General features: G+C 37.9%; 1 protein-coding gene across 1 annotated transcript; it reads right to left on the bottom strand.

Moving 5' to 3' along the window:
• Positions 1–1,144: 1,144 nt before the first annotated feature.
• Positions 1,145–15,729, bottom strand: LOC115923170 (ankyrin repeat domain-containing protein 29-like). The gene is made up of 9 exons (XM_030983491.1): positions 15,664–15,729; positions 10,358–10,456; positions 9,150–9,248; positions 8,133–8,231; positions 7,550–7,648; positions 6,306–6,404; positions 3,906–4,001; positions 3,206–3,304; positions 1,145–2,273 (listed from the first exon to the last, which is right to left on the bottom strand). Exons 1-9 carry the CDS (start codon positions 15,727–15,729, stop codon positions 2,184–2,186), a joined length of 846 nt encoding a protein of 281 aa, XP_030839351.1. The 3' UTR covers positions 1,145–2,183.
• Between the last annotated feature and the right edge of the window lie 485 nt (positions 15,730–16,214).

Here is a 16,214-nt window from a genome sequence, read left to right as displayed (position 1 = left end):
AGGGGACATTTTGAATCTATATCTAAATCTTTCTTTTAATGACAGAAGTGTTTTTAATCACAATGCTTAACTACAGTCAGCAAGACCAAAAGTCCAACGTTATAGCTTTCTTTCTTTCTTTCTTTTTTTCTGTTTTTTCTTTCTATTTTTACTCCTGCAAAACCACAACGTGACAGGTAAAAGTCAAATGCCAAGAGAGGATTATAAAGGATGAATGTTGGTTAATAATAACGTAGTACACGGCTTTATCACCGCTACATATATCATGTTACGTTAAAAAAGAGATCGAGCATTCCTTCATCTAAAGTGACTCTTGCACTTGAGTGAATTGCCATCCAAATATCAGAACCCCTTGTTACGACACTAAATTTTCCAAAGTTTACTGGAAATCAACATTAATAACTAATCATAAATAATCAAGGATCATCCTCGTTTGGCAAAATAAAAACCCCAAAATGCATTACATGCAATATCAATAGAGCAGAAATTTCAGTTACTGCAACATCATAGTACCTATAAAAACGATTAAAGTACATTTCTATTTTCACAGTAAATATTAGGCAGTAGAATCTCATTACATCACATCACAAAGAATTACATTTTTCTTGTTTGGTTTCCATGATCTCAAAGACGTATGAAAAAATCAAACTAAGGTCATATAAATGTCCTTTTTAATCCCCTTTTGAAGTGTGTAAACGTCAAAAATACATAATTTAATTATGAAATCTGAATACGATTTCTGGTGGATATCAAATGAAAGAATAACGTTAAACGACTGCACTTGCCTTGATTTATTGAAAGTTCTTTGCGATCGTTCTTTGGACACAAATAGGAAAAAAGTGCAACCTTTCTTCCTATAATGGCAAGTCCAAGCTACTGTCCAACACATGAGGCATTCTTACAATCATGATCGCAGTATTAAACAAAGGGCAGATGTCCAATTCTGAAGCGTATAGTGCCTCATGTTCTCTGTTACGTATATTGCATTAATGCTCATTTAGGGCTTGTCAATAGTTGTTCATGTCACAACAAATGACAGAGCAGAACAAACAGGCACGTGCCGTAAACGAATACAAATCACTTTAGAGGAAGAACATATAGGCCCAAATTCTCAAACCTTGCTTTGTGAATTCGGGCCATAGAGTAGAGATTACAAGGGTGAGGAAAGATTTAAAAAAAGAAGAGCGACATAGAGTCAGACGACAAAGAAATAAGAAGAATATCCCGTCTTTAATAGAGAACGTTTGATTTATCTAAATTGATCGTAACTCAACTTGAGTTTGATATCAATCGCAACTATATGTGCCTACACTTTGCGACTAACTGGATGTCTAAATACGATTCCGATCAATATGAACTCTTTAGAAGACTAACCTCTACAGAAAGTATCATTTAACCAATTAGGAGGAGATGATGACTAAAGAAAGACGATGAAACATGAACAGAAATGAAAACAGGAAGAGCAAGAGACAAATAGTATGATGGGAAAAGGAGAGGAATTCCCCCGGAAAGACCAACATTGTCATGAAATATGTCACAATAACTTACTGTTGTTGCCGCTTGATTTAGAAGACAAAATCAAAAGATTTTAATTTGCAAAACTTCTGAATAATTTTCCAAACAATGCGAACTTTTATACCATGTGGGATTGTGATATACCACGTAACGAAATTGCATTAACGATGCACCAACTCCTAGCTACTTGTATTGCCTTGTGTTTAGCAAACGTTAATACTGACGAATCTTCGAATAGCTCTTACAAATGGCATTCCACTTGTTCCAACCAAATATGGACGATGGATATTTTCGTTAAAACGAAGAGCTTCAACAATGTTCTAATGACAAAAAGTCATTTAGCAAGTCATTGCTGCATCAACATTATTATCAGCAACTGCTCACAAGCCATGACTGGATCTTTGCGGTTATTTTTGGTACAGGTTGCCCATTTCCTGCTCGCTAGCCTCCGACAACAGCAGCACCTAGACAGCAGTCTCATGTCCAAAAATGTTGCAAAGCGTTTGCAAGGTTGGTGCTATGTTTATAACGGTTTCTTTTGCAGTTCTTTCACAGTTTTTTTTGCAGTTCTTTTACAGTTCTTTGGCAGTTCTTTTACAGTACTTTTACAGTACTTACGCAGTTCTTTTGCAGTTCTATTCCAATTCTTTCACAGTTCTGTTGCAAGTTTACGATTTCGCAGCTGCAGTCTGTGTGAGGAACTCCGCGATGACGTCGAAGCCTGCGTCCTTGGCCATCTCAGCTGCAGTGACGTTATCCTGGAAGCAAGGTTGGTGAAGAAAGGAAGAAAGAAAGAAAGAAAAAAAAAGATATGTAATCTCAACTTCAGCTGAATTCCATTCATGAATTCGCTTTAACCCTTACTGTACTGGGCTATTTTGAGCACCTCATTGACTATGATCTCGGTCGTTGAATGTCCGTGAACACGAAAATTTGCATGTTTGTAGATATTTACGTAAGGAACAAGATAGTATAATTAGTTTTTTCCTAATATGTAAATTTTTGTCGTTAAAGCCTACTTAATTATGCAAAATGCTAATTTTTTGCATTTTACAGAAAACTCTACATATTTGTCTGTAGACTGGTGAAGAATCTTAAATCATTGAATAAATGTTTCCTTCATCTCAAATTCACGAGGTTTCATTATTTTTATGATATTTGAAAATGCATAGGTTAATTTGCATAAATTACGCATTTGAAATTCATCATTTTATTTTCTTATGTATTTTATTGTTTTTTTTAATTTCTTATCATATCTATTGTTTTATTTCTAATGTATTCTTTTGTTCTGAATGCATCAAGTTACTTTGAGAAACATAAAGCAATTTTATATCAATTCATATCTCCCAGTTTTAGGAAGAAATACATCTAAACCTGTATTCACATTCGCTTGTACATGAATATATGCAATTATAGCACTTTTGGATGACATGCTCATACTAATTGTTACGAAACACCTTACAGGTATATCCGATTTTGACGAAAATGGTATCAACATGTGCGTAAGACTTGACGGAAAAAAAAGTCCTGAAACGACAATTCAAAATTCCAAGCGGTTGCGGCGCAATCTCCGAAAAATTCGAGGGGAGGGGGGGGGGGGGGGGCTCAGGGCCCCCCTAGTACAGTAAGGGTTAAGAAAAAAAAGGGTAATTCCATTTTCTGAGCTTGACTATGTTCATGCATTTCTCACCTTGTTTTTGAGCGTGACATCTGACCCGGATTCAATCAGTTGTTTGACCACTTTGAGATGACCGAACAAAGCCGCTGCATGAAGAACCGTCTCGCCGTTCTGTTTATCATTAATTAGAGACAAAAAAAAATACATTCTACATGACGATTCAGTCATTCCCAATCTTTCTCACCAGTGCCAATGGTGATTTATTCCATTATAATTAAGATGGCCCTTAAATGGGTACATAATGAATAACTACATATTAAAGGATAATAGAAAACAAGTAAAATAATAACTTGAAAGTTACCTTTACTCTAAAAACAACCTGGGTGTTTTTTATTTTTATTTTAACCAGCAAACGTGAATACATGCAATTTCCAACTCGTTTCCTTTCAAACGTTGAACAGTGTATGCCCAAACGGCAGCATAATAATGAAATATATCTTCACGTATCTACCTACTTAATGGGGGTAAAAGGGACATGTACCCTTCTTTTAAAATCGAGTCTTTCATAGATTAAGTACACATTTATATTTTGTGCTCCACTAATTGGGCTCATGTGCTCACTCTTCCAAATTGTAGGCCCCCAAAGGAATATAAAATGTGTTAAATGTGCTAAATTAACATCTGAAGAATGTATTTCTGACACTGAGCCCCATTTTCTTTTTCTTTCCCCCTGAAAAAAGAAAAAAAATCCTGGGTCCGCCCCTGCACCTACCTGCAGTATCCCGAGGGAGGCGCCCTTCATTATGAGGTCGCTCACGCAGTCTGTGTAGCCCTTATGGGCTGCCTTGAAGAGCGGGGTCGCCCCATCCTGCTTGGATAATTGGGAGGAAAAATGGTGAACAGGTGAAACCAAAGGGCATGCAGATATTCCATGCGTGCAGCACAGCAAAGTGGCGGGGTGAAATTAAATCGTGTTCAAATCGTGTTCAAATCGTGTTCAAATCGTGAGGTGATAAAACATCATTGCAGTGTCCACAAGAGCAAGTTTGGAAAATCAAAATAATGATAAAAAGATGTAAGTGGAAAACATAGGTTAATCAAAGTAATCAGTGCAACAAACTCGCCCAAATCATAACGCGAAAGTTGTGAATTCAACAGGATCTAAGGATTAGAGATGGGAAATATAGTTTTATGAATTTGGGCAGGGGGATATATCAGCTGTCACCCTTTAAATTTAGTAATTTAAAATTAAAAAAAAAAATTAAAAAAATTGTCGTTCACGAGGAGAAGGGAAGGACGTTATGTAAAGGAAGGAAGGGGAAGGAGGAGGAGAGGAGAGGAGGAGAGGAGAGGAGGAGAGGAGAGAAAGGGGAAGAAACGAAAAGGAAGAGACACCGGTATGGTTGCCTCTACTGCAAACTGGGGCGATTCAATCATTTTTCAAACTCAGCATGGCTGGTTAGGCTTAGTAAAAAAAACTGCGTTGTGAAATGTGGGGATAGTGGCAAATAGCAAAGTAAAACGCAACAAACTTCAACGTCAAAGGTAGATTCATAATGCATCACATTAGTGAGGAGATTTCATAGTTCATGTAAAAACATGAGTGATTCAATGATGCTATCGCAAAGGCCATGCTGTAAAGTCGTACACTATATCGTGATACAGACTATAAGGAAATTAGCCGCGCATTGGAAAGTATTGATGAAGTAAGGTACCAAATGGTAAACACAAACAAACTCAAGCTTGAACGCAGAATTAAAACAAAATATGAACAGATCCATGAAGGGGGTGAATGTGGGTATGATGGTAGCCATTAATAATCTTGACACTATACCCATGGCGATGACGAAGACAACAATGATGATGGTGATGAAAATGTTGACGAGAATGATAAGGATGATGACGACAAATGTGTTGTTGTTGAAGATAATGTCGATGATGTTAATGATTTTGTTGATGATGAAGATGATGATGTTGTTGATGATGATGATGTATATTGTAGATGATGGTCATTAGGATGATGATTGTGGAGATGATCAAAATCATTTCATCAACAAAATTAAGATAATAACAATGAAATAAACACTATTAACATCAAATAATGTTCAACAAAATATTATTTAACAAGACAGAATACGATCGCAACAATGTTATTACAGAAGACAAAAAATTCGAGGAAACTGATAGAAACAGGTAAAAACTAGAAATGCAATCGTGTCACAACGATGTGGTCGTCATTGCAATAACCCCAAAAATGGAAGTACAACGGCAAATCACATGATTGTTAAAAAATGAGAAGTAGGGCGAGGATGTAACACCAGAAATAAAACTAAATCCTCCGAAAGCCAGGCAAATACAAATAATCGGAGACCAGCATGAACACAAATAAAGTGGTGATATACTGATATGAACTGGCTTCGAAATTAGGACATAACAGTATTGAAACACACACTGCAACACATTCGTGCTCAAAATGAAAGAAATCAAAGCGAGGCACAGGCGGGGGACAAAAGTGTGTCATCAAAAGAAAAAAGCTTCAGTAGCTTAAACTACCATATTGTCATTAAACCGTATATAAAATGCATTATTCATCTCTGTTTCGATTTTTTTTCTCACAATATAAGGACGAATTTTTTTTACTGTGAACGTTTTCAACACGTTAGTCAGAATCGGGAACTTCAATTTCGAAACACAGTAATTGCCAAATACCACAAATGCAAGAAATTGAAATACAATCAAATTATATTTTCCTCTTCATTTTTGCCAATAAAATTCATTCATATTTTTCTATCGAAACTGCGTTTATATATATATATATATATATATATATATATATAAATTTCTGTTTTTGCCGGAAATGTCTTCCAACTGGCCGATCAACACGTCGAGTGTCAGCCAGCGGCATTAATTTCTTAGATAAAGAAGAGTTTCGACTTAAGTTTCGACCACAACGGAGAAAAAGGGTAGAGAGAGATCTCTTAGCTCAAGCTACTGTCTATAGTCTTTAGGGGATGTTTCACAAAACTTGTCATCAGTGACAAATGACATGTTTTATTATAAGCTACTGAAATCCTTGCTTCTGATTGGTTATCAGCAGATTTATCACTGATTTTTTTGTCATTTGTCATTGTAAAAAGGCTTTGTGAAACGGGTCCCTGAACTCCTGTCTTACCTCCCTAGCCTCATCCACCTTGGCTCCGGACAGAAGAAGTTCCCGGATGATCTCACTGTGCCCCATCTGAGCTGCTATCCACAACGGTGAGGCTTTGTCCTGTCAAAAATAAGGTAGAAAGTGAACCTCTTTATTGACTTATCCAGGACAGGGGAGGGGGTGGGGGAGGGGTCGGTACCAGTGCCATTAATTAGGAGAGTTTGGCCAACCCGGTTTGAGTTGGTCACAATATGGCGACTGCTGCTTTGTTGGGCAAGCGCAAAACAAAGGAATATACGCCATGTTGTGACCCAGTGAAACCAAGTCGGCCAAACTCTGTGTATAGATGGCTCTGGTCGCCCCAGGGGAACGCGCCCTCTCACGGCATTCTTTTTTCGTCACTAAATTTTGAAGTGTACCCAAAATGGCAAATCGAAAACTGACGCCCTTCTGTTTTTTTAAAACGAAGAACGGGTGCTTCTACCCTATTGTTTTGGGTGGAGAATAGCTCTCATAATGATATAAGAATGCATATTCATCACAGGTTATCAACCTTTTCTCGCTCGTACCATCTTCGGTACAATGTTGTTTTTAAACTGTTTATATCTACATACTATATTTTTTTAAAGAGATGCGATGTTAAAAATTAAAATATTAATGCTTATTATAATAGCAAATTATCACGTACTAGTCCAAGAGAATATATATCAATATTCGGGCGATCGCAACAACCGTCTCCCCGTAAAAAATGTACCCAGCCTCCCATGTTTGAAACCGGGAGAGTATTTTATCCCTTAATAAAAATGAATAAATATGAACAGATTCAAACCGGATTCCAATCCGTTTATTAAAAAAATCCAGTATAATGTTTGGAGCATGAGTGTAGTTCTCCAGTCCTCCCAACAATCCGTAAGTATTATAAAAGGCTTCTCTTCATCAGTTCGAGTTTGCCAAATGACCCGCTATTTTAACTATCCGGATCGCAAATTAGCCAGTTAATTTGCGTTTTCATCAGCCCGCAGTTGCAATTAGCGGGACATTCGGTCAAGAAAATATCCCGAGAAATCTTGGTCTTGTTTCCAAAATATCCCCTTGCGCCCGTCCGAGCAAGTTTGTGATGAGTGTATCAGTCTGGTGAAGAAGCAATTTCGAACTGCGGGATAATATCCAGAGTCTGAAAAGAGCGGGTTATTTGGCAAACTCAAGCTGATGAGGACAGGCCTGCTAGCCAGACTTTCGATTCCCTCTATCAGTTCAGAACTTACCTTTCTCGTCTGGTCGACCTTAGCTCCCTGTGCTATTAAGTACTTGAGCATGTTATAATGACCGTTCTGAGCTGCGATGAAAAGAGGTGTAGCACCGTCCTACCGAAAAAAGAGAGAGAGAGAAAAAAAAGGATATAGAATTGATCAAAGTTCATTAAAAATCTGTGATATCAATTGCTCAAAAGGTACAGTTGCACAACGATTCGTTTCCTATCGCTCACTGCGTGTTTTTTTCTGTGTTTTGTTGTTGTTGATGGTTACTATAGGTATTGATATTGCAACGGAATGAAATTTAAGTTGCCTCTGTAGCAGAATGTCATGTCAGAAACAAAATATTCCACCTTTCATAAGTTGTAACAAAGTTTAATTCTTCAAAACGGCCACGAAACATCTACAGGTCTAGACAAAAATGAGATGGGGGAAATTTCTATTTTCGTATATATCTTTTTTCTTCCTACACACAAATCGCTTCATCATATTCTCAGATATTTTGCAGTTTATCGATTTATTATTATCATTAATGTTTAGTGGACAAAGGGAGAGTTATCGCCCTGGGAATGGATGTCAATGATCTCCATCATACCGTCATCGTTCTGTGGATGTTGGCTCCTCTCGTTACCAACTCCTTCACGACGTCGAGATGATTGCACTGACATGCAACAAACAATGGTGTTCCACCATCCTGGGAAAGAAATAAAAGTAATAAATAAGCATGAATGGTTGTCGAATTCAATTTTTATCATAGGGTGGGCGCTCATCTTCTTCGCGATTATTACACTGGAGGTTCAGTGAGCGTTAGGAGGAGACGGTTAGACCGGGTGTTTGGCCCATTCATTCCTTCCGCGTGTTCAAAATGGGTACCTGACAATACTTGCGAAATAATAATTTACCCATGTTTGCTCTCCTCTATCCACGAGTATTAAACGTATACCCGGCAGGCGCGTAGCCAGGGGGGGGGCGGTGGGGGCGGTCGCCCCCCAAAAAACGTAAGCCCCCCCCCCAACAAAAAAAAAAAAAAAAAAAAAAAAGAGAGAGAAAAGAAGAAAAACGTAAGAGGACGTAGGAAGAGAAAGGGATAAGGAGTCGAGAAAGGTACAACGGATCGTCTTCTTTCTCTAATAATTTAAAGAAACGTCAAAGCTTCGCGCGGGAAGGGGGGGGGGGAGAACTTAGTTCAAATTAAGGAATAAGTGTCGAGAACGGTACAACGAATCGTCTTCTTTCTCTAATAATTTAATGAAACGTGAAAGCTTCAGCGCTTCGCGCGGGAGGGGGACTGAATTCAGACAAGGATTAAGAGTTGAGAAAGGTACAATGAATCGTCTTCCTTCTCTAATAATTTAATGAAACGTCAAAGCATCGCGCGAGGGGGGGGGGGAACAGAATTCAGACAAGGATTAAGAGTCGAGAAAGGTTCAACGAATCGTCTTCTTTCAAAGCTTCCGCGAAGAAAATCCCCCCTCCCTGCACCCACCCCTCTAGGAAGCGCGCTTCGCGCGCTCTTTAGGTCTGGTAAAAATAACAACATGACTATTTATCGACTTCTATAAAATGACTATTTATCACTAGCTAACACTTTAATACATAATGTACTAATTACCTGGCTTGGTAAATCATTTTGTGCTCCCTCCTCTAACAGCTCTTTGACAATTTCTAGGAAACCTCCCTGGGCTGCAAAGAACAGAGCTGTGGTCCCGGTCTGGTATGTAATGAACAACAAAAAAACATCAGAAATAGTATACCATAAGAAATATAATACAAACAAAATATTCAAACTGATACTTAGAAGCTTCGCTCCAATTGCAATCCTTCTTAATATTGGTGACTTAACCGTTACATTTTGATTTATTGGTACAATATTGGATTGTTTATGGTCATGGTTTCATATGAAGAAGAAGTGTAACCAACGAGAAATATCCTGTACAGAGAAAACAAAGAAACTGAGTCGTACAAAGTACGCACGTAATAATAAAGTAAAACATAATACACGAAACATTTCTCGCAAGCGTTTGTCCTCGTGGGCTTTGCTCTTGTGAATCTCTAAGATAGTCTTCACACGGTACAGGGGACCCCCAAACTGGTTTGTTTGCTTGTTCGTTTGTTGTTGTTGTGTGTGTTTTATTTATTTATTATTATTATTATCATTATTATTATCATCATTATTTAATTATTAATTTTTATTTATTTATTTATTTTTATTTATTTATTTATTTATTTATTTATTCATTTATTTATTTTTTAAAAATTTATTTATTTATTTATTATTATTATTATTTATTTATTTATTTATTTTTTATTTTTTTTATATTTTTTATTTATTTATTTATTTATTTATTTATTTATTTATTTATTTATTTTATTTATTTATTATTATTATTTTTTTTTTTTTTTTTGGGGGGGGGGGGTGTCATTGAAGCCTATTTACTAACAGTCTCGTGAACTCTAGGGGTGTTTCAAAAGATCCTAAGTTGAAATTATCTCTAAGTTGGACTTAGCAATTATGGAAAGCCTTCAGCATCTTTGAAAATATTTTGTACAAGTTATTTTAAAAGGCAATAAATGTTGATTCAAATGATTCGTACTTTCTATTATCAAGGAGATTTCATGTTTTTGATGTGGAATTAATTTATGAAAAGTCTAAAGTACTTCAATTTTTCTTGTTAATATATTTTATTTTAAGGCTACAAATGGCTCAGTATCCATAATGTTTAAGCCAAACTTAGAGTTAAGGTCGACTTAGGATCTTTGTGAAGCACCCCCCCCCCCCCCAGGTCATATGGAATACCCTCTATCATGGAATATACTTACGGCTCTCCTTTCGTTGGGGTCTGCTCCTTCACCGATCAGTTCCCTCACACACTCGAGGTGGTCATTCGCTGCGGCCAAGATCAGCGGTGTCGTCCCATCCTGTTCAAAAAGAAGAAGAAAAGAGAACACTATATCATATATTTGAACTTATGATAACAATAATATTCAGTTCTTGTATAGCGCATAATGTATTATGGAATAACATCGCTATGCGTTTCTAAAGAGCTTTGGAAATGATTACCCTAGCTTTAGCTCCGGCAGCCGTTATCAGCGCACAGTGCATTTCAAGTCAATGACACATAATTATAAAAAAAGAGTAAAATCATGCTTCTATTGACGACCGATCATGAATGAAACGATGACTAAAAATTACGACGTGGCAAATGTGGAGATGAGTCACGTGAACCATAAGATGTGAGAATGATTAATGGCTGCAAAATAATTATCGTACATTTTCATGTGAGGGTAAGATTCATCACTAGATGATATCGGCGACATGGAACATGTTGCATGCGCTGCAAGTATGTAACTTGCAACTGCGTCTGCATGTATATAATAGCCTCTTAATATAGATTTTGCATTACGAAAATAACAATATTGTCTTAGATCTCCCTGCTCTATTATATCCATCCTTTATTCTTTATTTCTTCATATCCTTTTGTTTACAGTAAAGGTTATATCTTCTCATGTCAGACTTGCTTGCCTCACATTTCTATTATCTCTATTTCACATGAACTTTCTCTTCGAAAAATGGTTTGAATACCAGACATAATATCAAGTGCGTTGCCTTTCCACACATTGCTTCCTCCCCGTTCCATCAATTCAAAAGTAGCCCTATTTACAGGTTACTCCGGGTATCATTTGACACTTCCTCTTCCCTGAAGCAAAACAAGAATATACCTTGTTCAGAAATTCTTTGGAATGATGTTCAAGGTTGAATGTTATTGTACAACATCATCTTCAATGGAGGCGGGTATTATCACTACGATTGGCAGAAGAGGGGGGGGGGGGGGGGCTGGAGGAGGGAGAGGAGAAGGGAGGAGAGGAAGAAATTGGATTGTGTGATATCTCATGATAATCCTTTTTTTCCTTCTCAACACTGCTACCTTATTATGCGTAAAGCCATCTCCAAAGAAGCATCATTGATAAAGGAAGAGAGAGAGAGAGAGAGACAGAGGGAGAGAGAGTGGGATACAGAGGGAGAGAGAGAGAGATACAGAGATACAGAGTGAGAGAGAGAGAGAGAGAGAGAGAGAGGAGGAGAGAGAGAGAGAGGAGGGTAATAACAATAAGAGCATAGACACAGACTCACAGACAGTTAGAGAAAATGAAAAAATGGGCAGAGAGAGAGAGAAATAGAGAAAGAGGAAAAAGGGGGGGGGGGTCATGAGAGGGGTAAAGGAGTAAAGTAGAAGGAAGGGGTGATCGATCCAAACAGACAGGCTAACAAAGCACGCATATCAAATGATGACACTACTTTAATGCCCGGCATTAATCATTTGCAACATTGCCTTTCGATCACGCAATAATGACCCGCCTACGTTGGCGGGTGATGACGACGACTATGCTCATCACTATTACATTGCCCCTATTTCGGTGTACATTCCTACACGCTCATCGTTTCCTACACGTGTCTATGTGGACATACATGTACATTGAGAAGACATTATTGCCTCGTGTGAAGATGGGGCCTGCGTGAGGTGGGGCACGCTACACGGGGTCAATGAATTCGCCCACGCAGTACGTAATGGAAATGATGGTCGTGCATTGCAGCTCATAATCATGCTTTAATCGAGTCGAAAAAGGTGCATTCTAAATCATGAAAACTCGGTGATACTTTACAGTTTGGTGAATAATATGTGTCTCCTCGACGACATACTGCTCTTTTGCCATTCTGCTCAGTGCCTCCAGCAATATTTAACAAATCGTTGATGATTTCAAAACATCACAATATATTATTTATTCCTGATTAGTACCAACAGTTCAGATTCCTCTCTTTTATTTATTTATTTATTTTACTTTGAAGGTCAAGTGAGGTCAAGTCGGGCCAGCATTAAAGGGGAAAGGGTTACGTCTATGGTTAGGTATGTCGGGTAAAATATAAAAACAAAGGCACAAGCTTCGGGTGTTTTTTCTTTCTCCTAAAAACCTCTGAAGTAAAAAGTCAAAAACAAAGCAAAGCGAGGAGGAAAAAAATAAGAAAAAAAGAAGAAGAGGAGAAAAAAATGATGGCTAACGCGTTTATTGATATGACGAAATGGTGCATTATGACCATTGTTGCGTAATCAAATACTCAACAGAACAGTCTTCAACTTCATAAAGTTAACCCGTAGACTAATGAATTGTATAGGTCCCATAGGCTTAACACAGGGACCGCCGGGTTCCCGTAAGCAAAGGGTTAAAACTGTCCGATAATAGGTTCACATCAGGTGAAGATAGCATCCGATGATTTCGTGTGTCACAGATTAATAACCACTAAACACGTAGAAGAATATACAAATAATACACAGCAGTGAGGGCATTATAACATGATTTTACTAATGACCGGTCATTAGAATTGGATAAAGACCGGTCATTATCCAAATTACGCGTTAGGCAAAATAAATGCCTGGTCACGTGTACGCTTTCAACCAATCATTTGACTAGGATCCAAGTCATCATCTTTTAAAACATTTAATGGAAGGTCAAGTAGACATCACTTGAATCACTGACTCCTAGTTCCATGCGACGGACAGAATAGTGCGTAGGGCCAATGCACTGTATTCCCATAGTGATTATTTTAACTCACACTCATCAGTAGCGAAGGGGTTAGAAGACCTAGGGAATAGAAACCGATCACTTAGTGCATCCAAGGGTAATGACCGTAAAACACATAGAAAGATACACATACAGGACGAGGCAACACCATCTGCACCCCGGCTCCCGGAGTAAGGGTGGGCAAGTCCCCCGACAGGGGCGTGTTCCGAGATTAGTTTTGTTTTAAATCTCAGTATTAAAATTCCCGTAAAACCTTAAAAATCGGTGTTCTGAGAATCATATCATTTCGATTTTTATCTCGCTACGACAAGCCCATTGTAATGCAATAACCAATGAGAAAAGCTGATAGATTTCATCTTCTTCATGTTCAGCCAAAGAGACCTATGAAAGAAAGGTTCATATCGGGATAAGATAGGGGCCGACTTTTCAGTGCGTCACAGGTTAATAACCACATAACTGTCAAGTTCGGAAAGCTAGCCAAATAACTTAAGCACGCTGACTCATGGCAATTGAATTTGAAATGGAGATCAATACACATGCAGCGAACACCGATATTTATCCAAGGTACGCCTACTATGATACTATACGCCTCCTTTACTTTAAATGACTTTATATACAAGTATTCACCAAATTAATAGACGCAGAAAGAGATGTGATAGGTGGGGGAGAAGGTGACTTAGAGATAGAGAAAGAAAGAAAGAGAGAGAGAGAGAGAGAGAAAGAAAGAAAGACTAAGAGGGAGAGGGAACAGAAAGATTGTATGAGTGTATGTGTGTGTTTGTACAGAAGTGTGTGAGACTGAAGGAGACAGAGAGAGGGAAAAAATGGCAAGACCGTGTGTGTGCGTTTGCGTTGTGAGTGCCTGTGGACGCGCGCGTGAGACAATGAGGTGTGTGTGTGAGATATTGAGGGGGAGGGGAGAAAGTTATGAAGAAAGCACTTGACTTCACTCACTATTGTCATAGTGTTCTTCGTTGTATTAACCCCTTCTTCTGTCACTTTGTAGTGTCACATTATTTAAAGACCGGCAATACTACTGGGCCAGAAGGGATTAGACCACACAGCAAGTTCACTGACAGGTGGCTATCTCATTAACTCAGCTCTCAACTAACATAATAAAAGAGGATCATGGGCGACCAACTGGCACCGATTGGGGAAGTTTCTATATAGAGGGAGCAAGTTGCTACCAGTAGGACAGTGGGGCTTTAACTCCACTTCATATTTTGATGATTACTAGTTTCGCAGTATGGTTATACTTAATAACACGTAACGTATGTATTTACCTCTTGTTCCGTACTGGACGAATGGGGATACATACACTACCTGTTATACATTATTTAAATGGTGAAGTTTTTGTTGTTAATACGAAAGTAAACTATGAATTTGTCATTTACCTTGGTTCTAAACCCGAAGTGGAATCGATAAAGCAAATAATTTTAAATGTATACATTCGTAATTAATTCAGAAGAACAAGTGCTATTAAAGCATTAATTTATTGATTTCAATTCCAATATGTTAAATATCATGGTTATTTGATTTAATAGATTTCTATTATAAAGCAAAGGGAGACAGTTTATCCAACGTATAAACAACTATAGATAAGCTATGAAACATTCCGACAGAAAAGAAAAAAGGAAAAAGAAGAAGAGGAATAAAAAAAAAAAAACATCCGTGGTTATCCAATGCCGACCGCAATTAAACGTGGAAGACATTCAAATCGAAAGATTGATCATATTCAAGTTAAAAAAATGGAACACTCTTTTGGACACATTATTGACATGCTCAAGTAGTTTACATTGTACATGTTTACATTGTTACATTGTTACATTTGTTTAAGTCTTGGTTAATTAAAATATTCTTTACTAATTTACTTAATCAATCCTTTGAAACGGGCTAGAAACATCAAACGCAATGTAAATATCTGAAGTTGAATGATAAATATCAAAGTGAAAATGTTTAAGATCAACATGTTAGATTGATTAAGCAAACCACGTACTAATCATCAACAGTCTCCTATGCCTAATCAGCCATATGGAGCTGATAAATCTATATTTAATGTATATGATAAACAGATTCCCGCGCGGGTGTATTTTGTATCAACGTGTATTCTACATAGGTAATTACCTCGTAATCAACGTCAATGTTTCAACATACGGTGACCCTAATCAAACAGGAAGGCCCGTGTGGATACAAGGTGGAGATGACCTTTAAGGGAGATGATGATCTAGATTACATCTCCATCTGATTGGTCTCTTGGATTTAAAGGGAGTGTAGCTTGGAAATAATGGTTTGGACAAATTCACGTTAACGAATGGACTTGATTAACGGTAGTCAGCGACTTAATATCTACATGGTCAGCGTTCGCGAAACGGACCGAAGTTCTCCTCAGGCTTCGGTTTTGTGTATGTTGCACGCACGTGATTGCTGTGGTCGCGTCGTCCGTAATATATACCCGATTGGCCCCGAGTCAGGCCACGGGAAAGACACGTAGTGACGTCAGGCTACACTCCCTTTAAGCTCACTTGATGGAGAACCCTCTTCTAAAATACCTCCACCAGATACTCCACGAATGGTCCTTCACCTATAGGCGTCTGCGTGAATACTCCTCTGGCCATTTCAATTAGCTGTCCCATCAATTGAAATGGAAGTTAATTACCAGTTCGCTATTGATTGAATTCCAGCGCAGGTGCTAGTGCGTAATAAGTGTTTTTCCCCGATCGTCATGTCTTTTAATGTATGTCATTCAGTTGCGGGCAGTCAAAGAAAGGATTTCAAAACATATGTGGAAATATAAGAAGTAAGAATTCTATTTGAACCAAAGACGTGTTCCCGGTAGAAGCATTTATATTTTTCTTTTATCATGTAAATTGACTATTTCAACAACAAAAATGCATCAACATTTCTTTTGAGTCCCCCCCCCCTCTTTCCACACTCTTCTCTCACGCTACTTCCATTTATGTTTTCTTATTTTTCATCTTCCCCTTTAAAAAAAACCCTCCCTCTGCTCATCAGTTCTCTTTACTCCTCCTCCCTTTTCTTCATATTCTTCTCAATATTGGCTTTTCCCAATTCATATGCTGGTGCAGACTTTTTACGTCAT

The sequence above is a fragment of the Strongylocentrotus purpuratus genome, unplaced genomic scaffold (genome assembly GCF_000002235.5).
Source record: "Strongylocentrotus purpuratus isolate Spur 01 unplaced genomic scaffold, Spur_5.0 spur5_scaffold_13, whole genome shotgun sequence".
Lineage (NCBI taxonomy): Eukaryota > Metazoa > Echinodermata > Echinoidea > Camarodonta > Strongylocentrotidae > Strongylocentrotus > Strongylocentrotus purpuratus.
Note: the sequence above shows the minus strand (reverse complement) of the source record. Positions and strands in the feature narration are given on the sequence as shown.

Bases quoted from the DNA above. Each gene is read 5' to 3' on its own strand.
- LOC115923170 (XM_030983491.1), bottom strand. From the start codon at position 15,729: ATGGCCAGAGGAGTATTCACGCAGACGCCTATAGGTGAAGGACCATTC. The intron at 9,249-10,357 runs GTAAGTATATTC...ATTACATACCAG, and splicing joins ACCCCAACGAAAGGAGAGCC to ACCGGGACCACAGCTCTGTT. The intron at 7,649-8,132 runs GTATGATGGAGA...TTTTTTCGGTAG, and splicing joins ACATCCACAGAACGATGACG to GACGGTGCTACACCTCTTTT.